The sequence below is a fragment of the Rousettus aegyptiacus genome, unplaced genomic scaffold (genome assembly GCF_014176215.1).
Source record: "Rousettus aegyptiacus isolate mRouAeg1 unplaced genomic scaffold, mRouAeg1.p scaffold_m13_p_4, whole genome shotgun sequence".
In the NCBI taxonomy this organism is placed as follows: Eukaryota; Metazoa; Chordata; class Mammalia; order Chiroptera; family Pteropodidae; genus Rousettus; species Rousettus aegyptiacus.
The window spans coordinates 106063250-106085781 of NW_023416307.1; the positions used below are offsets into that span (position 1 = coordinate 106063250).

Genomic DNA, 22532 nt, shown 5'->3' on the forward strand with positions numbered 1-22532 from the left:
AATTGATAGCTTCAGTTATTCACGAAAAAGCTGTTTTTCCTTCTTTTAATTTTGCAGTGTATTTCCTGCCATAATTATAGGGAGGACTTTGATTTTTTATTTTGACAATCACATTTTGAAGCATTTACTTTTTGCTAGGAATTATGCGAAACAACTCACCCACATTATCTAATTTAATTCTCTCTACTTGATGAACTTAGCACCATCAGACACGTTAACCAGTTGGTTTTAGGTTAGACCGCTGAGAAGTATCTGAATCACACTTGAACCCCAGACATCCCGACTTTCAAACCACGAGTTTTAACCCAGATACAGTCCTCTCATATTACTGTTTTTTGTTTTTGTTTTTGTTTTTTGGTGAAGTGGTGAAATGCAACCTCTGTGGATATAGTATGTCTACAGTTTAAGATTTTCTGTCCTCCCAGATTGTACTACTTGAAACATTCTGATATTATTGACCCATTTATAAATTTTGCTCAGAGCTGGAAGGGGATGAATATGAGAAAATTGTTTCTCTTAAAATTAAACCAAGTAGTAAAGAGCAAAATTTGGGCCTTCTAGAAGATTCTGAGGGAGAAAAAAGCATCTAGTTTTGATTAAACACACATTAGGTGTTATTTCCGACATTGAAAAATACAATGACTTGAGGTAATAAATCTAAGTGGGGAATCTAGGTAAATATGTAGATAATCGAGATGATAGATTAGATTTTGTTAAAACCCGTTAGGGGGTTTGCAAATGTGGTGATAAAGTTTGTTGTAGAATGCGATATGCTGTTATGCTATACATGAACTATGAAAAATGATGAAATCAAAATTTATTAAAAAGTTATCTCACACTAAGAACTCTCAGGTTGTAATAAAACAAATTAAATGCATTTAGATATCTTCCAAACTTTTTCTTGAGCTAAAACTAAGCTACAGGAGTCGAACTCTTCTTTCGGCAATGCTGTCTTATTCCTTCCCATTGGTAGGACAGGCAGCCACTTTGAGTTCTGTCTTTACATTCTCTTCCTTTCTTCACCCTCATTCTCCCACTAGCACTGTATTCCTCAGTCCATGTAGCAGGCAAATAATAAGACATGGTTTGGGAGCTGTATAAGATGAAGAAAGGAAAAATAAAACAGAGAAAAAAGAATGGATTTGATTCATTTTTCTTAGCTAGGACACAGGAAGGAATGTAAACATACTTCCATGTTTCAAGTGAAATACCTGTTTTCCAAATAATTTATTTAATTCCCCAAACCTTAATTTCCTTTGGGCTATAGAGGCCAACTATTCAAAGTTGATGCTTTATGTAAAGTGGGCATTATAAATGATACAGAAATGAATGAATGAATGAATGAATGAATGATCCCAGCTACTCAGGACATGAAATCCTTATCAAACTGGCCTAGAAATGTGGAAATAAAGGGCTAACTTGTAGGAAGGTAAAATTTTTAAAAGTATATGGGATTGGACAGTGGTGTCGTATCAATAGTGATATATACTGACATGGAGGATTATATGGTATTTATGTAGGATAGTGTCCTCGATTTGGGGAAACTAGTGTTTTAGAGATGATGAGACATTATGTCTGCAGATTGCTCTCAAATTGTTCAGGAAAAGACAAAATAATATTAGAATGTGTGTATATAGAAAGGGAGGAAGGGAAGAAGGAGCAAGTAGGGTAAAATGTTGACAGCTGGGGAATCTAGGTAAGAGAATTCTTTGTAATGTTCTTGCAATTTTTTTAAATTTGAAAATTTTCAAAATAAGTGGTTTTCAAGTTTTCTTAAATAAACAAATACATCCAGAGTGTGTATTTTACTTCATAAGGAAGTGAAAATTAGGTCTGGATATATTTCAGGACTTTAAAATTTTTTGAGACATTTTATGAAGCTGTTTTTAATCTCAGATATGCACCGTAACATCATAATAAAAGTGGATACTCCAGCCAGAGCATAATATAAAGAATCTTTTATAGTTTTTTATTGGCTTTTTTCCCATGACTTTATCTTGTCTCCTCCCTTCCTCACTCCACACTCTCCCACCCATGAATTTGCAAACCAACAAAATGAAAGCTAAAATGAAAGGCCTCTGGGAATGTCCTGTTTTTTGCTCCCTTTTCCCCAAGGAAATCCAGATTTTCATTGCACGTCTTGCCAGTAAATTCCAGTAAATACTTGGCCATATGCAGACTCCCCTTTTTTTCCTCTACTGCTCCCTGGTCAAAGCCCACATTCCTTTGAAAACTAAAGAGTTTTTCCAAAAATCTGTGCTGTTTGTTTTTCTTGCACTTAATAAAAAGCCTTCATCCAACCAGCTCACCTAGTCCTTCATTACAGTTTGTCCTACAGTTTTTCTTAGTGAAATCGTTATGTCCTTCTCGTTAGTTGTCTCTTAATCGGATGTGAAAAATCCGGGAACCCGTTAGCAGTAGTGCATCATGGACACGAAATCAGGGAGGAAGTGCTGTCCCAGAAGAGCATGTTGTTCACAGTAGTTGGGATCTTCATTGCCAATGTCAGTCGTGTTGTACATGTCATGTTCTCTCTAGCTAGACCAAGGTGTCCCAACCCTTTTAGCATGAGATAGGACCTTCTTGAGTGATGTTCAGCAGGCCCTTTACCACACTAGCCACAAAGAAGCTCTAATGCCCTGCCCCCATCGAGTCAATTAAAAGCAATTCAGTTTTGAGAGTTTGTTGAAGGACTTTCTGAAAACATGGGGATAATTCAGTGGTTCTCAAGTGGGAGTGATTTTTACCCCCAAGGGAACAGTAGACAATGTCTGGAGACATTGTTGGTTGTCGCAGATGGGTTGGGGGTACTACTGGCATCTGGTGACTAGAAGCCAGAAATGTTGCTAAGTGTCCTACGATGCAGAGCATTGTCCTCAACAACAAAGTATTATCTCACCCCAAATGTTAAAATTGCAATAAGGCTGAGAAACCCTGCAAAGACCTCTGGTGAAAAGAGGGAGGACTCATAATCAAAAATCAAAGTTGAGGGCACAATTGTAAGCCCTGCAGAATGACACTGCTTAGCTGTAGGAAATCTCTTCTCTCTGGAGAGTTAATTTTTCCATAAAATATTTCGTAGGATCCCAGGAAACCATCAGAGATTTCCAAGGATGTGCTAAAAATTCAAGGTCTCAAAGTCGTCTCACCAGATTGAATTTGCAAACCAACAAGCAGTGTCACTCATTCTTTTTTGGGAGGGGGAAGGAGGAGTTATAAATGTATATAAACATGACCAATGTGATCCATAGGTACTCTGCATGGCAACTTTGGACAGAGTGACCAAATTTGGAAAGAAAGGCTTAAATGAGAATGGGCATTTCTAACAAAACAGGAGTCAGTTCAGCAGTCATACCTTGGGATCATTCTGATAGCGCTGACAGTTCATATGTGCATGTTTCTTTGAATTTGTGTTTCAAACCCAAACTATGCTTCCCTCATTCATCATAGAACTTGCACACGTGTATTGGTGCAGCTCTATCTAGGAATTGGTGTCAGAATTGAATATCTAGGTCATTCTTTGGGGTACTTTTAAAAAGTAGGATTAATTCTAGTTTGCATTTTATCCAGGGACTAAGAAGGTGCGTGGTACGGAAAGTATGCCACAGGCTATAAATAGGTTTGCAATAGGGTTTCCCAACCGCAGTACTGTTGACATTTGGGACGAGGTAATTCTTTGTTGTGGGCTGGGCTGTGTATTGTAGGATGTTTCCAACATTCATAGCCTCTACCTGCTGGATGCCAATAGCCTATCTTCTTGGTTATGATAACTAAGAAGGTCTCCAGACATTGCCAAATGTTCCCTAGGGTTTATACCAGCCCCACCCCCATAGTTCTATGGATTTCCTACAGCAAACTTTTTTTTTTCTATGTTCTAGTGGGGATTAGGCGAGTATAGTCTGCAGCGTTTCCCAAATGTGTTTGATACTAATCCCTATTTTCTAAGTCAGAGAATCTCCGAGGTTATAAAATTACTTTCTCCCTCCTCTCAGGTAAGATAAGTCATTACGTTGTAGAGATCACCAAGTTTTCACCACTGGTTATTTCTCCACCAGTTGTTCTTTCCTTCTTAACTCATCAGAAGAAGCCATACATAGGTGACCCGTTTTTCCAGATATAGAGAAACAAATTTGGCTTTTCAGTACATGAACTTCTGGGAAAGAAGTTTCTAAAGTTCTACCTCTCTACAATTCCCCTTTTCCACTTTGCAAATCTTTCTTGTTTTTGCTGATGATGAATGCCATGTAGTTGACTCCCAACCCCCACGCTGCACAGACACACTCATACAAGTTCAGAATAGCAGGCTCAACTCTGAGATTAGTGGGTCAGAGAAATTTTAGGTGATGCATCTCCCAGCCCTAGAAAGGAAATCGATCTCAATTCTCCTCCTTCAAAAAGGTCACCAAAAGTGGCCATAAACACTAGAAATGACTCCAAAGCATTGAGACTGGGGAAGAAATTTATTGATAGAAAAGCAAGCAAAATGAGCCCAAGACACTGTCATTGACCTCAGAAATTTTATGATAGGGTCTAAGTACTAATGAAATATTGGATTTTTCCCACAATGTTTAAACTTTATTTGATGGAAGACACACACACTGATGCCCAATGTAGAAGAGGTCTTGGTTCTCCTTCAGGCAAGTGGATGCCACCTTCCAGAATTAATTGGAACTTTAGATTACTAATGAACTATGTAAAAAGCCCTTTAAAATTAGAAATTGAGTTTTAGCTTTTACTTAATAATAATCTTACTTGTGATTCTAGGCTATAAATTAGGCACATGCAAGTTTCCCCGAAATAAATGAGAAGGCAGCCACCACTGAAAAGCTCACTTCTCTAAATGAATGAGATTCTCCACATCACAGTCACCAAATGATGGCCAGTTTTATGTTTACTGATGTGGCACAAAAAGGTGCCCATCTGCAGTTGGCCAGATAGCTCTGACTGGGAGTGGAGAAGTAATAACAATGGTCCCCATTTACTGAGCTATTGTGGGAAGCCAATCCCTGTATTGTATTTTATGTGCACTATTGCTAATCCTCATGTAATTCTTGCAAAATGGATCTTATTATGCAGGCATTAAAAATAAGCTTCAGGAAAGCTAAGCAAGTTTCCCAACATCTTATAATCGGTAATTCTTGGATCCAGACCTGACTGACTCCCAAGCCCCATTCCTTCTTACTGCCTTTCCAGTAAGGCTTTCAAAACTTCTGGAAATACTGATTTTGATATGTGACACATGAAAGAAGCAATCTCTTGCCCAAGTGGAAACCAGTTTAGCGCTTCTCTGCATTTTAAAAGCCGTAGAAGCTTAGTCTTTAGGATCTAGCAGTTACCCAGGGGATTTGAGCCAGATTCCTGGTTTTGTTTATTTTACTTATCAAAAGTGTGAGGTAGCTGAATATTTGCATTTTTGAGTAGAACAATTTTAACACTGCACTTGGTTTTGAGTGGTTTTTAAAGGAACTCAGAAATTGGGCTTGGTCACCTAGCGTTCCCAGGCTAGAGCTCTGAAAAGGATCGGCTTCCCCTTGATCGTTTACAGCACCCTAGGATGGTGTAACTGGTACAGCTCTAGGGAGAGGTCTGCGGACAACAAAAACTAGACCTTTCTGGATGTGGCCTGACCCTAATGTTTGGGTAACAATTATCCCATTTAATGGAGAAGCTTATGGGGGCTAGTTTGTAGAGTGCACGGGAAGGTGGCAATGATTCATTTCTATCAAATTCACTCTTCAGTTAACAAAATCTCAGGTTTGACGTTGGTTTTGTAGTCCTGGATATCCTATGCTTTGAAGACCTTTTTTCTAAATAAGAGGAAACTTTTTTAAAAAATCAGGATCCAACTTAGACACACTGTTTTGGAACACAAGTGTGAGTGTTCAAGTTTTTGCTTTCAGATGTTCCCAAACAGAGGGGATCTAGATAATCCCTGGCCTAGAGAGAGCCTGTGCTTGTCCATCACCTTTCATTGTAGTTTATTTTAAATCTGTATGTCTACGTTTTTTCATTTGGCAGCGGTACCATTCTCAGATGACATCTTCGGAAGGAGAATCAATGCATAACACTCAGGTCATGTGGTGGTCTCGAGGGCTTAGAGCCTAACTTTCAGTGTTAGTCTCGCCTTTGCAGGGAAGTATAGCATTCTGAGTTCCTAGCTTCTGCCACTTACCATCTGTTATCTTCTGTTACATTCTCAGATAACCTTCCTCTTTTGTGTCCCCTGAGAAGTATTTAGTTCTGTAGCTATGAATTAAATATTAAACCACAAAAGTACTTAGCCAGTTTTGGACTGAAGAGACACAGGAGATAGGAGAGAGCAATAGTTATTTGGCCTGTACAGTAAGCTGAGCATTGTGTGGAATATTTACTTAGTCCTTAAAAATTCTTGTGAGATAAAAGACTCTAGATTCTAATAGGTACTATTCATTCACTGATTCATGCATTCATTTGTGTATTCCATGAATATTTGAGTATTTTCTGTAAACGAGGCACTGCTCCGCCACTGGGGATATAGCAGTGAGCAAAACACACAAAAATCCTTGAACTCACTGAATTTACAATCTAGTGGGGTTGGGGAGATAACCTATAAAAAAAAAAAAAAAAAGAAAGGGTAAACTATATATTGTGAAAGAAAGTGATTAGTGACACAGATAAAAATAAATTAGACAAGAGGGATAGAAAATAACATGGAAGAGGAAGTGGGAACTGTACTTCAAGGAGGTTGGGCAAGTCTCTATTAAGAAGGTGATGTTAGAGTAGAGATTTGGGAAAAGCAAACCACATGGACATCCAGGAAGGGAGTATTTTAGGTTAAGACCCAAACAGGAGTACACCAGGCATGTATCAGTGATAGCAAGAAGGCCAGTATGGCTGGGATAGAGGCGGTAGGGTGGATATTCAGTTAGAAATAAAGTTGAAGAAGAGGAACATGGAGGTAGATCATGGGGGTGGGGAAAAAAGGCTAGACCATTGGAGGGACTTTTGCTTATACTCAGTGAGGTAGGAAGCCATTGAAGGTAGAGGAGGATTGAGTAGGAACTTGAACTTATTTTAAAAGAATGATTCTGGCTTTTGAATTTGAAGAAGCTACAGGAGGAACAAAGATGGAAGCAGGGAAACCATTAGGAAGCCATTACAGTAACTCAAATGAGAGAAGATAGTGGCCCAGACGAGAATGTTCACAATGGGAGTGGTGAAGAGTGGTGTGATTCTGATGTATTTTTAAGGTGATGTTGAACGACCAGCTGGGAGTTTGGATATGGCATGTAAGAGAAAGAGAGGGGTTGGAGTGACTCGAGGTGCTGTGCACTGGCAAACAGAAGGAGTTTCCATTGATCGAAATGGGGAAGACTATAGGAAGAAGAGAGTGGTGAAAAAAGATTAGGACTTCTGTTTTGGACATGTTAAGTTTGAGTGCTTACTAACCATCATTTCATACCTCTTGTTAAACAAACCTGGAATGATATGCTCGCTGTGCTTAAGCATCTTGCATAAGGTCACAAAGGAGGAGAGAGTACTGGTCAAATCAGATCTGATTGATTTCAAAACCAAGTTTGTAACTATTGCCTTCTTCTGTCTCAACCCTTGATTTCCACTTGAATAAGCCTCAGAGTAGTATGGGAATAATTTAAATTCACAGAAAACTACCAAACACAATTGTAACCATTTCTAATGCCAGGTCTTCTGAGTTGTGAGCCATTTACACTTGAGCTGGTTTCTCTTTATTCTAGTCTCATCCTTTCATAGTGGCACTTTTGAGCCATTTCTTTACCAAAAAGTAAGCAGGAGGAGGAGACAAGAAAAGCCACGAAAGACTTGAATAGTGCATATTGACAGCAAACAGTCCTGTCTGAACTCTCAATAGAGCATTGCAAAGTTAGAGGATGAGCATCTAATTCAATTAATTAATGGTTAAGGTGACCTTTTTTCCCCTGCTGAGAATTATTTCTCTTGATACAAACTCAGATATGAATGCACATCTCAGTTCTGGAGAGGAATTAATATTCACCTAAAAGCAAATTAATTACATGAACCACTTCCCAAAAAATGTTATAAGTTTTTCAGTGTTAAGATATTTGACCTGTTGGCATGTAAAGATGTTTCTTTCACACCAAGTTGGTGGAGAAAGAACCAGAGAGGCAGAGAAAGCAAGACTGGAAAATGCAATTAAATGAACTCTGTTCTGCTTCTTTTAAATGACTGATGACTTATAAACTAGTCCTTCAATAGAAGGAAATGGTTCAAAGGTTGGACATTGGTTAGGTGAAAGTCCAGAGAAAACTTTCATGGATTACTTTATTACAGAAGAATTCCCAAAGGTGACTTAAGCTTCTCAGGTCTGTTCTGACTGCCTATAACAATGCATAAGTCATGAATGAGTGTTCTGAGCAATGTCATATTCTGGCAGAATGACATCTCCAGGTAGGCTTGAACCCTCCTGCCTGGGCCTTCAGTCACAGCCCTCCTTCAGACTGCCAAGAAACTTTCGGCACCATTCCCATCATCCATAGCTTGTCCATCCAGTTAGTTCCTCAGACACTTCTTCACTCAGCTTTGCAACAGCTGAGAATAAGGATTCCAGAACAAATAGCTCATTCACTACCCTCCCTATCTTCCGTACTGGCTTCATAGATAATCCTGTGGCAAGCACAGAATGTGGGTCCTTGTACCACCTCTGCCTCTTTCCTGAAAAAAATGCCAGCCAGTATCATTATTCTGCTGAAGTCAGTTACAAATCATCATTATGTATAATCTTCAAAGGGAAAAAATGTTGTGCTTGGGAATGGGGAATTGGAAGGCACATTAGGAGTAACAGGGCCTGATGATGTAATATGCCTCAGCTTCCTGGGAATGCCACTGGATGTGGAAGAGAATTCATCAGATGCTGCTTTTGCAGATTTTCTTGATTTTTGTTCTTTCTTTATGGGTAGAAAACTAATATTTATACTCATGCAACACAGAAAGAACTCCAATCTGTTTTTCACAACTTGCACAGCTAATCTCATGTGCTGCTATATTTAATGTTAAAATTTATCACCACCACCACCCCGCCATTTAAAGTTGTTATATTACGAGGTTGGGAGGGGGCACCTAGAGAGCTCTGTGCCTCATAATTCTTGGGGATGATGAGAGGTGGTGGGCATGAGCGTCTTTCTCTGTCTCCTCTTATCTTCCTGGCCCTGCCGTCTCCCTTAGAAGGCATTTGCAGAGTCACCTACTTGGCTATAGTATTGATGGCAACCTTCGAGTGTGTGCCAAGAGTTGACATGTGAATCTTAGCTCCTTTCCTCCCACGGTCTTAGACCTTTATAGCACTGCAAAGCCTGGAGGTTTGGGGGCAATAGAGATGGAAGGATGACCTAATGCTTCATCCTGCTGGGATAACCGTGACTTTCACATCCGCTTTCATCCACGGTGTTCCCTGCCAATCTCATGCTTTCTCAGCTCCTTTTCATGGTAATAAGTGCCATGGTGGTCCTGGACATAAACAGCCATCAGGCAGGCCTGTCAACACCGGCTTTACACCCTGAAGTCACAGCTCTTGTTTCCTGGCAAAGCTTCCTCTCCTTCCTCCTAAGGTATTTTGTTTCTCTGATGCCCTCGTTCAGAGCCATTCTTGTTGGAGAAGCCCTATAAAAATCCCCTAAATGTGTTCACACCCGCAAATAAAGAGATTTTTTTTTTTTTTTTTTTTTTTTTGACAAAGAACTGTGACCACTCCCGCAGTCGAGCTGAGCAGAGCAGGGAACCTAGTGGATGTGTATTTAGTAATGGTGATCACTGATGTCGATTCTGTGTTTCAGGAAGCTTAAGAAAAAATATAATAAAAACACATCTGAAACATAAATAGTTCTTGAGATTATAAGTACGAGTGGGAAATGATGGAATAGAAAAGAGATATGGCATTCAGATATGGTGCCTTTCTTTTCCTTACTTGTTTTTCTGTGCTCTGTGGTTAGAAGAGGCCATGTGAGTAAGTAATAATCTATAAGAGTGAAAAGGGCACTGCAGAAGAGGAGAAATTTTCAACATTTATGTCTGCTCTGTGCATTTCTCTGTGACCTTTGGAAAAGAAAACTCTTCATTCACATGGGCGAGATTTTGCCAGATTAAGTCCCTTCTTCACCCAGCAAACTCCTGTGTTAGAAAGTTAATCTTAGGTTCCATTAGTTAACATATAATTTTTAAAATATCAAAAAATACTCACCTTTTTAACTCCATGTAAGGAGATATTCTAAAAGACTTCACTGAGTAGGAGTAGTAGTAGTAAAGATAGAGCGTTGATGTTTACACTGTTTGGCCAAATCACCAGGGACTCTGCCTGCATGCGTTGTCTCAATTGTACACAACTCTACTGAGTGTAGAGACTGCTGTTGTCTCAATTTTACAAACAAATCTGAGCTGAGAAAGGTTAAGTCATTTGCCCCAAGTGGAACCAATGTAAAAAGGCAGATGGCATTCTAGCTTAGGTCTGTTTGACTCAAAAACCTGTGCCTTGAAATGCTGCATTTTAGAACAAGGTGAAGACAGTGAGCCTTTGTTTCCTCTGCTAGCATCCATGCACATCCAACTCATGGAACTTATTCTTAACTGGTACCTTGGTATAAGAGGTTGCTATACTCACTCTTGTTCCTAGTGGTGTTTACTATCTGTCAAAGCCAGAGGTGTAGAATCTTTGTCTGCCTTGCTAGTCCATGTCCATCTTGCTAGCTTCATTTGAGCATCACTGACTTGGAATAGAAAGAATCGATATGTCTGGTCAGCTATGGTTGCTGACCAAGACAATGGGACCTGGCCGCAAATCCCCAGTGTGACTGGCACTGAATAGTGTTCTGTGCTAGGTACAGGAACCCATAGAAGACTTCATTTACTCCTTCCTTATTGTGTGACCATGAGGATGCCATGTCTCCTTTTCTCTGATGTTGAATTTGTAAAATAAACTGAATAATCTTTGAGATACTCTACAGCTCAAACATTTGAGAGATTAGACCTTGGTGAATTGGCAGGCCAACATTACAAACTGCAAAATCCCGTTTGTGAGCACGCAAAGAGCCAGTCACCAGTGAATAGAAATGACCATTTACCATGTAGCATCAGGCAGGCTCCAAAGGGTGACTAAAATGGCCAAGAGAAAATCAAGGTGTGGCTTAGCCAAAGGAAAATATGGCCCTTTATGTCTGTGCTAATATATTTGCTTTATGCAGTGTCATCTTCCCAGGGTACCAAAGATGTTGTGAAGAAAGTCTTAAAGTCAAAATACTAACATTGCATAACTACTCCCTTCTTAGTAGATTAAGGAATCAGAGATCTCTAAAATAGTCTTGAGAAACATTTCTCTGAGATCCATGCTTTCTGTTGTTGCCTTGGGTAAGCACAGGTGAGCAGCCTGTTTCCTTAACCAGACCCTTTCTTCAGTGTAGCTTAAGGAAGAAAACGGTGGCTCTGGAGAAAGACTGCTATACTTGAAGCCTAATTCTGCTGCTCTCTGGCTCTGAACCCTGGGCAAGTGATGTCACCTTTTTAATACTCAGTTTCATCTGTAAAAAGGCATTATAAGAGTGCCCGAGCCACAAGCTTGCTGTTGGGACTAAATGAGAGAGGCCAGTGCCTTTCAACCCAGTTTCCCACTCATGCTAAGAGTTCAATAAAAGGGAGCTACTATGATTTCTAATAGTTCTGCTCCAGTGGAAAGAGTGCTCTTGGCATGGCCTGGCACATAAGGAATATGAGAAGGCTGTGCCTTTTCTAATTCTACCTCTGAAGACTGCTGACTCTTTATATATTCCAATAACCACTGTAGATTATTAAATCAGTATTTCTATCAACTACCTTTTTTCCTTTCCATATTAAGGGACAGCTTGTTTGTTTGGACTCTTTGTATATTGAAATAACTATCCCTGAGCGATGGACTCGCTTTAAGTTCACGCATGTTCATCTGATTACTCTAAGACAACTATGTCTGTTTCTTCACCCTAATCAAACAGTGTTACCATCCGTAATTCTATATCATTTAAGTCCAATCTATTTCCTACAAATAAATATATCCTTGATCCCCAATGCTGTTTTCCCCATCTCAATAAATGCCATTTATCTATCCAGATGGCCATACCAGAAACTTGGGAGTCATCCCTGGCTCTGTCTTCTTCCCTCCACCTTATAGCTGATCCATCAGGTACTGCCATTTCTACCTCAAAAAAAAAATATGTCTTAAATCCATCAGCCTCCCTACCCCAACACTCTGCACCATAATCTAAGCTACCATCACCTCTAGTCTGGACAAATGCAATATCTTCCTGAGCGGTTTTCTAGTTTCCACTCACACTGTATTCCCAACCCATTGTCTACTCATTAGTCAAGGTAGAATTTTTGAAACAAAAATGAGACCATACCTTACCCAACTCAAAACTTTTCAGTGATTTCCCATTATATGCAGAATAAAATCCAAATACATTATTCTGACCTGTGTGCTCTGCATGCTCTAGCCCCAGGGTATGTCTCAGAGAGCCCTCTTCCAACCATTCCAGCCTGTTTCTTTCATAGCGTCTATCTCAGTTAATAAGCATATGTTTATTTTTGTCATCACTTGATTAATGCTGGTCTTCCTCACTGGTCTATAAGCTTCATGTGAGCACAGACTTTATCAATTTTATTCATTAATCTCTCTTCAATGCTTTGCAAAATTCTTGGAACTTTGTAGGTACTTGATAAATTTTGTTGAATAAACAAATGATATACCAAATTCTAACTGTGTCCTTATATTTTATTGTATTGTCAAAGTAACATTTTTAAATATTAAAATTAGTTACTGATAATTGGGAATACCTGTGTGCAAGTCATTAGATCACTGGATTTTAGGGATATTTCTAGGAAGGTCATCCTAAAAGCCTTCTAGAATTATATTCCAAAGTCTTTACATATATCAAAACACTGTAGGTTAAATGATGGATATTTTGGTTGGGGTATAGATATTCAAATTAGGCTTCTTCTTTCCATATACTCTATTAAGGTTTCTAGTATGACTGCTCCAAATCATAATTCTCCTTAGATGAGGGTTCACATGTAAACAGCAATGTATCCATCTCTCAAAGTAAAAAGTTATAGCCAAACTTGTTAAGATACATATTTTAAATCTATCTACTATTGAAATTTTTATAATGGTTTGTGTTTACTAGAAAAACATGTCTGACACATTTATGAATGGTATAACTTTGAGCATGCTTGGTTGGTAATAGTGGCTGAATTGATATTAGGCTACATGTTTTACATAGTGCTATTTATCTATTAGGCATAAAAGGGCACTTTGGTAATTTAAATTAACAAAATCACAAACTTAGTGAGGGAAAGAAGAAATATTAAATAGAAGGAAATGACATTTGAAATCTATTTCCATTACATTTTCACATTTTGTTCTTCATTCTTAAACTCATTTTCCTCTAAAAAGCAAGAATGTTATATTGGGAAATAATGTGTCTTGAAAACCTGAGCCAGCAAGCTTATGATCCAAGTGGTAATGACTTCTGTAATTGCTAATGAGGCAATGGAAGTTGAATATCTGAGTGCACTCACTGGGGCCAGCCTCTTGCCTGTTCTGCAAGAAGCTGTCATATCAAATTTTTGTCCTGACTCCATGGGCACTTTGATTCTTAAACCTTTCTGAGAAACCTAATCTGAAATCAAAGTCAAGTTTCTTAGATGTGGTCAGACAAGGTCACATTTAAAACAGTCCAGTGAATCTGCAGACCAGAGTTGAAAGGTAATGCCTCCCTCCCGAAATTGGCACAGACTTACCTTGCTAGGTTACCTTTCAGTTTCTAACGTGTCTTTTTCACCTCCTTCCCGAAGGACTGGGAAAATGAGAGTTTATCCTCTGAAAAATGGTAGAAGAGTTTCCTTAAATCAGAATCACTTAATTAGGAAATTAGACACAGTTGTATTTTGGAAATGCACCTTTAACCAAATCAGTAAATCATGAGGCGTTTTGTTGTAGAAATATCTTGATCAGAGATTGCATGAAGTGAGTGTGCAAAAGAAATTCTTTCTAATTCATAGTAAGACTTTTAAAAATGAGAACTGTGTGGTAATTTCAGGTTCATAGGTTTCATTTTTGGCAAAAATTATCAGGATCAGGATTTATTCACTCTCTTGAGTGACCCAAAACACTATACAGGATTTCTGCTGTAATGCTATGGGCATTCCTCCCCCCCCCCCCCCCCAGTGTCACCTTCCTTCTATGTTGAGCCTTGAGATATTATCCAAAATGGTTCTGGAGAAGAGGGGAATGGTGACTTTTGTTAGGCATGATCTTAACATCTCACGACACAGGTTTTTATCAAAGTCCATGTGATTAAAGGAAAAAAAAAACAACCTTGCCATTGCTTTATATTTCAGTGTTCTGTCTCTTGTGGTCGAGGGCATAAACAACGAAATGTTTACTGCTTGGCAAAAGATGGAAGCCATTTAGAAAGTGATTTCTGTAAACACCTTGCTAAGCCAAATGGGCACAGAAAGTGCCGAGGAGGAAGATGCCCCAAATGGAAGGCTGGCGCCTGGAGTCAGGTGAGCAATGCTTCTCCTCTACGACTGCCTCATTACCTTCAGACACATGGCTGACACCATTGTGTTGACTTGTGTCCCTGTGCTTGGTTTGGGGGACAGGGAGGGAAGAATCTTGGTCAGGATATATATTAGCTGTGGGACCTTGGGCAAATGGCTTCAGCCCTTGGTGCTTTGGATAACAATACCTATAGTAGGGTGGTTGTGAGGATTAATTCTAAATGACAATAGATGTAGATATTAGATGTTTAGCACAGAATAGCCCCTCAACACCTTGCTGATACCATTTGTTTTATTATTCACCAAAGAACCGCTAATTCAGATTGCAGTAAAGTTGACTATGGTCCCCTAGCAGGAATTGAGTCTGAATTTACCTTTGAGGTTTTCAGAGAAAGGGCTGTCAATATAAAGTATCAGGAACTTTTTCTCTGCGCATTCATTTGTGTACAGAGAGGTGGGGGACAGAGGAGAATTTCTCCGTCATGTTCTAGTTATGCGACTTTGGGTGATTTGTTTAACCTTCGTGAGCCTACTTCAGATAATTCTTATGAGGATTTAATGCAATAATGAATGCCACCTACTTAGCTCATGGGTCTCAAGAATAATAATTTGTTTAGATGAGTGTGATGTGTGTATCAGATTGGGATGAGGGGTAAGTACCAAAGAAACTGATTACGATTAGACTCCATTAATTCTAAACATTTGATAATTTAGTCAGGAATTGGGTTTCTTTGTTGAAATCAAAAAGGAACTCTGGAAACTTCTATTTACCTATAAACAATTAATGCATATACTAAAGTCACTGGGATTTACTCTATAAAGTAAATCTTGTCACTCCACACTTGTACATTTTTCTCAGCGTTTTCGAAGGTGCTTACTTAAAAGTAATAGGCTCAATTTCTTTTCACATGTTTCGTATACAGTACTGCTCCTTTTCTCCATTGATTCGATTCAATGAGGTTTGACTGAATTTGTGGTTCTCCTGTGCAGCAGAGAATCATGCAGATACTCCTGAGAATCAATTAAAAAAACTAGCTTCAAGGTTGGTAGCCTCTAGAATTGATTCTTCCAGAGCCTGGATCTTGATTCCTAAGGTCCCAAAGAAGCATTGGATAGCTGTGTTAACAGGGGAAAGAGTTGAGAATCCTCTATTTCAACATGACTGATGGAAAATTCCTGTAGAAATGTGAACTTTTTCTTAAATGCTCCGAGCCGTTGTCGTTGTCAATGACAATGTCATTGTCATTGTCATTTCTGGGAAGCACAATATAGCTTCCCAGAAATATAAAGTATGGTGTGCATCATTCTCCAGCAGAGTGGTCTGGTCCTTCTCAAGGCCTTTATCACAATGATCATGTTTTGTTTTCAGTTTTGTTTTAACACTCAATGCCTCTGTGCCCAGCCAGAGCTAGTTCCTCCTGCAGCTTCCTTAAGGAATGAGTTTTCAAAGAGGTGTTTCATACTAGTCATCCTTAATAGTTGTTTAAGTGACTACTGTCATCTGCAACTTCCAGTCCTTTTATTTTTGGAAACTATTCGATTCATATAAAAATCTGTAGTTGACGTTATTTCAGATACCACACTAATTACCTTGTCCTCTTGTAGACTTTAAAGAAGTGACTTTTCTTTATGTTCCTTAGCCCCTACTTATATATATGCACCTTGCCCTGAATATTAAGTTTAGAGCATGTAAGTGATGCTCATTTTAAAGTCCAATTCCATTCAATAAAAAGACTGTTAAAAGAATCTTTCACTCTTTATTTGTAAACACAGAGTACATTTCACTCCAGTATCCTGTGATCTTGATGGGAAGTCTAAAATTGCTCACAAAGCTGTGATGATTAGGTTTGAACACTGGGGTTTTTTTCCGAACATAAGGTAATAGGATTATCAGAATGCCTCCTCAGAAAAGACTGCACCTGTTCAAAATGATTGCTTAGAAAAGTCTAGTCACCTTTGTAGAAAATGCAAGCAGTTATGTAATGGTCTGTGGCCAGCTTATTAATGCCGTGATTTGATTTGCAGAAATGAATTATAAAAGTGGGCAAGACAAGGTGCTGCATAGGTAAAATCCAATTTGTACAATTTAGAAATGTACGTAAAAATAATCATACCCAGTGGTTGATGGAAAAAGATGGTCTGCATGATTAAAGATTATTGGCTTACTAATGATCTGGTGGTAAATAGGAATATCCTTAAGGCAGCAATATTAAAGCAAGAGTAATGGTTATCCATTGACGATGAATTTAGAAGATTTTATATCTCGTCCCTCTGTTTTTTGCTAGTAGCTATTTTCTAGTCATCTCATCTTAAAAGTAGGGAGAATAATCATTGCAATTTCTCTTGTCAAAAAGTCTGAAAATAATAAGATATACATAATATGGGATAGGAGACTGGTATAGCCATGCTAATCCTCATAGTCTCTCCCTCAAAATTGATGTTCTGAGGTTTACAGTGGAATGTTTTACTCCTACATTTTTTAAAAATCTTGAATTTGTAAAGGAAATTTTTCCAATAAAAGCATTTCTTTTGTTGAAAAACATCCTCATTTTTTTCAAAAATTTACATTTGATTTGTTTAGATGATTTTTATGAAGAGCTAAGGTTACATGCCCATGAAATTTTAAGACAAAAATCAGTATCAAATTCTTGATTCATCTTGATAATTGTGAAAGCTCTGTATTCCCATGATACAGAAGCATTCCAGAGTGAATTTTTAAATGTTATCCTATTCCTATAGGAAGACTTTTTTAAACAATGAAGATCAAAAAAGAAAAGAATAAATAATCAGATTAGAATTCATCAATCATGAATGAGTTCAATGGATGCATTCATCAATCCTGAGTTACTTGTGTTTCTTACAGTTTACCATCTCTGTGGTTAGGATGGGCTTAACGATAATTGGAATGCCATATTTAAATTAATAGCACTTGTTTTCTTTCTTAGTGGTTGATAGAAAACATAATGCTGTGTCTTGCAATCAATGGTATCTTAGATTCAGGGAAATAATTCATTTTTTCAAGCTCTTTGGTGCAACGCCAAAAGGGAAACTGGCAATTGCATCATAAATCTGCCAGCCATTTAGGGTTAGGACTTCTCTTGTAATTACAATGAGAGCAGTGTGGTGGTGGTGTCTTATTCTGAAGTATTCAGAAAGTATTCAAGAGAGAAATATGCAAATGTGTAGCTGTATCTTTTGAGGAATCAAGGAAACCATATGCAAATGGTCAGTGATGAGACATAGAATTGCTTTAGAGATGGGTGCTCTTCATTATTTTGTTTGTATTTGAACTGTAAGCACTGATGTTGAATTGTTTGAATACAGGCTTCTCACCCACACTCTCGCTGACGTCTTACAGAAGACTGCATTACATTAACACCATATTTTAAACTGGAAGGCACATTCTAGTCCACAGTAGTTACGGTACATTGCCTCAGATGGAATTTACTTTGACTGTTTTGTTTTGTTTTTCGCTTGAGTTAGAGTGATTATCTCTGTTCTTTGCTTAATTTATTTGTGGAGTATCTGCCCGAAAGGTTTACTAAGAAATGTAAACGATATTTTATGCGAAATGCTTAGCATAGAGCTCTCGACCGGAGTGATTTCGTTTCTCTTATGACATTTAGTAATGTCTGGACACAGCTTTGGTTGTCACAACTTGATGGAAAAAGGGAAATATGACTGACATCTAGTGGGTAGAGTCCAGGGATGCTGCTAAACTTCCTACAATGCATAGGACAGCCCCCAACAATAAAAAAAGAATTTTTAGGTTGAGAAACCCTAGTTTAGAAACTAACACATAGTAAGTGCTTAGTAAAAGTTTGCTATTATTGTTACTATTATTATATTATTATAGTTGGCTCATAGAGTTATATTTCAAACTAGTCCCTGCTTTAAACAATGTCACCACAATAATACTGGAAAAAAGTATATAATATTCTTTCCAGGTTTTCAAGTATATATCATGATTCCTCAAACATCAGAACTTCCACAGAGATTTGTTTTATCTGTGGAAATAAAGGTCAAGTTCCCTCTTTAAATTGGTGAGTTCTGCATACTAGCAGTCCACAGTAGGAAGCACAGAGAGATGAAGCTCTCAGTTCAGTAATCCAGAATTAAAAACATCTACTTTCAAACCCACACAAATAGACTTGCATGCTGGAATTATGGTCGGGGTACAGGGGGCACATTAATAGAGATTGATCGACTTTTTCCTCACCAAACTAAAAGATCTACTAAATAGAACAGGAAAAATTAAGCACACATGTGTACATACCATCACCATCACCACCTCCAGGGTCATGCAGAGGTCTTTTTGATGCTGTTTTATTCATGGGATTTCTGTACAAATCTCTCAGAATTCACCAAGCGGGCCTGGCTGGCTGTGTGTGCAAATTGTTGCCTCCCTCGAGACAGCACAAGAAGAAAACTAGAACACAGAAAAGTAACTCTGATGCAGTTCACTTCATTTTGAACAAAGATTACCATGGATGCGATATTCAGAAAGGCAGAACTTATATCTTGCTGTGCATTTAAGTCCTGTCAAAGCTTTTTTGTATTATTTCAAAACTGGCTTCGACATTATAAAACTCAGAAGCCACAAAGATATATTATGTAATTGAACGTTCCTTTGTCTTTATTTGCCTTTTAAAAAGTTATCGAACACTGTAGGAAGTGATTTTTTTTTTTAATGTTGCATACTTAGGAGTCTTAATATATTGCCTTCATTGAATGATAAGTAATTTTCTAAATAAAAATAGCATTAAAAAGAGGTACCATTTATTAGAGACTAAATAGTATTCACTCTAATAGTCTTTAATGTTATTTTCTTTTCCTTTAGGTTATTAAAGCATTCTGAGCTTTTGAATATATATGTCCTATGCTCAATTCAAATTATTTAGTTATTCTTATTCTTTCTTTGTATTTCCATTTGGCTACATCGTTCTGGAAATGTACCGTTTTATAATTAAGACCTCAAATTCAAATAACCAAACGCTTTTTTGGTTGTTGTTGTTAGTTGACAATGATGACAATGTTTGAATGTTTGTTATTGGTGTGGTGACTCTCTCATGTTACAGTCCATTCAGTTCCAGTGTAATCGATGGCAAATATTATACATGCAGCTCCCACACATATTATATGGTCATTCTCTGCAGATAAGGCAATGACTTGTGTTCAGGAGTCCCCTGTTCCACCCAAGACATAATGACTTTAAAAGTCTAATTTTTTGTGGGTCACAAACTCATTCAATCCAATTAACATAGTTAAACTCAAACAGTAGTAGCTATATTGCTCCAAAATATTTCCTTCTCTTCAGGCAGCTTTGAGCTCCTGCCTGGCATAGACTCATCTGAAACGATATGATTTCCTGAGCTGCCCTCTACATAGTATAATCTATTTTCTTAAAATCTGAAATGGCAATGAAATTAATATGCAGCAGAATCCATAGGGTGTACTTCTTGATAGTGAATTTCCATTAGCTCATAGTAAGATGAATTCTATAGCAGGTTAATTGGACAAGGATGCCTTTTGAATTTAAAAGTACATGATTCTATTCTTTATGAAGACTTCCTCTTAGTAACATAGCTTTAATGTACATTAAACCTGTTTTCTCAATACCAGACAAATTAATGGAGGCTGAGCTATCACAAAAACTTGGTAAATTTTTTAAATAGCTAAGGGTAATAATATGCTGTTCTTTCCAATCAAATGTTGCATTTAGTTTCTAACTGTCAAAGCCTTAATAAAGACAATATTTCTTGGCCTGCCCATAAGTGAGCTTCTAAAATCCAGTGATGAAGAAACCATTAAAAAATTAATTTAGAGGAAAGTTAATTGCAGATTTAATATGGTGTTTTGCAACTTGGTCAACAAAATGTTGCAGCCTGATTAGCAGTATTTTTCAAGAGCTGAACATTATGCCTGAGGAAATAGTTTTTCCTTGTCAGCTTTTATTCTTATATATTCATCTTCAGTTGTAGATAGACAAAAATACTTTAGCGAATTCCATAGTTTAAAAAAAATTTCTCCCCCGTCAGGAATAAGAGCAAGAAAAGAAAGAAACTGGAGAAAATAATTCTACTTACAAGGCCCTAAAAGTTTCAGTGATTTACTCTCCTTGGGTTATAGTTTTAACCTGCCAAGAAATTCTTCTTATACAATGCTGTATCTCTGGTTTTCAAGAACCTCAAATCCTCCAATATAAACATAATTTGGGAATTTCTCTTCACATGGCAGCACTATTTCTAGGTCCTACTAAATGTTTCCCAGTGATCATCCTCAGCCTCTTCAATTTTCCAAGAGTTTTGTTAACTTTTGAGATTCCTAAAACATGAATACCCTCCTCACTCACCAATGTTGACAGACAGCAAGTTTGCAGATTTAAGACCTTGCCTTGGGTTCCCTTCATTGGAAATTAGAAAGCTTTGTGATAGCTGTGAAAGACATTGGATTAGGGGTGCTTTCCTCATGTCTGTGACCCTCCCTCCTCCATGCACCACCCCCCCAACACACAATGACCCAAAGCTTCCACTTACACACTCTGTCTTCTTAGTGCTCAGTGTCCTGCGGCCAAGGCGTGCAGCGGAGAAATGTGGGCTGTCAGATGGGAACGCACAAAGTAGCCAGAGAGACCGAGTGCAACCCTTACACCAGACCGGAGTCAGAACGAGCCTGCCAAGCGCCGCAGTGTCCTCTCTATGCTTGGAGGGCAGAGGAATGGCAAGAAGTAAGTAGAGCCATGAAGTGGGCACCTGCTAGGCATTTTGCTCAACCCCCTTGCTATCATCACATCCGTTCGTTCCCCTGCATAGCCTTCAAGCACGGTGACAAGGCTGGCTCTTTCCCAAAAGATTTGCTGTCAGAAGGCAAGCAGTTCACTCCAACCAGGGTGGGAGAGCTCCTCCTTTTTATGCATGCTCCAGACTTGAATGTTCCAAGTCCGGCTGCCTCAAGAGAAACTTTAATAGGCCTTGGGCCAAATGCATACAGATAACTTTTACAGAAGGAGGGGGAAACAGATGAAATATTTTAAATGTGTGTATCCAGATTTGGTCATTCTCTATTAATGCAAACAGCCACAAGACTCAAGTAGGACCTCCTCTGTATTTTTCTTCTTTCCATGACTTTGGCTCTCAGGTAGAAAACAGGCATTCATTTGAAATCCTGATCAATTAGTGAAGGACTTCCAACACTAAAAATAATGATGGGATCTGAAGAACTGCTCAGTTGTTGCAGAAACAGACTTATTTTTCTCCCACCTAATGTTTAGTTAAAGAAAGTGTAATGTTTTACGTTAATGTTTAGTTAAAGAAAACACTAAATGTTCCTGGAGAGAAGTCTGGCTGGGAAAAAAAGACATTAGTAGGAAGTAAACTCTGTTTCCAGAACAGAAGATTAGATTGTAGAAAAGGGAGAAAAGAGTTTAGGAAGCAAAATTATGTCCACTAACATTGGAATGAAATAGAAAATGTATGCTGTTGTTTACAAGAGCCAAGATATGGAAATTACCCAAGTGTCCTTTGACAGGAGATTGGATAATGAAGATGTAGTACATATATACAATGGAATACTCCTCAGCCATAAAAAAGATGAAATATTGCCAAAAGATTAAATACAGCATGGGTAGATATTGAGAATATTATGCTAAGTGTTATAATTCAGATAGAAAAGTACAAGAACCATATGATTTCACTCATATGTGGGATGTAAAACAAAAAGCAACAAACTAATAAACAAAACAAATAAACAAAAAAAAACAAGCTCATAGGTACAGACAACAGAATGGTGGTTACCAGAGGGGAAGAGGATGGAGGGGCAGGATGTAGAGAGTAAAGGGGGTCAAATATATGGTTAGAAGGAGACTAAACTAGACTATTTTGAGACACAATAGAGTATACAGATGTAATGTTCAAAAGTTGTACACCTGAAGTATATATATATAATGTTATTAACCAACATTTTCCCAATTAATTTAA

The 22532-nt window shown here is 38.1% G+C and overlaps 1 protein-coding gene and 1 long non-coding RNA gene across 7 annotated transcripts in view; one reads left to right on the plus strand and one right to left on the minus strand.

The window, feature by feature from the left end:
- Positions 1-22532, plus strand: part of ADAMTS9 (ADAM metallopeptidase with thrombospondin type 1 motif 9) — a 151114-nt gene that overhangs the window by 97007 nt on the left and 31575 nt on the right. For 4 of the 6 annotated variants that reach the window (XM_016150195.2, XM_036220045.1, XM_036220046.1 and 1 more), the window contains 2 exons: positions 14392-14559; positions 21110-21283. In XM_016150195.2, coding sequence (XP_016005681.2) covers positions 14392-14559; positions 21110-21283 — 342 coding nt within the window. The remainder of the gene's footprint in view (positions 1-14391; positions 14560-21109; positions 21284-22532) is intronic. The other 2 variants (XM_036220048.1, XM_036220047.1) reach the window with 2 other exon arrangements.
- On the minus strand, positions 726-21193 carry LOC107513479. The gene is made up of 4 exons (XR_001597549.2): positions 21093-21193; positions 18833-18985; positions 13792-13870; positions 726-1093 (listed from the first exon to the last, which is right to left on the minus strand). It is a non-coding gene; the product is annotated as an uncharacterized LOC107513479 (long non-coding RNA).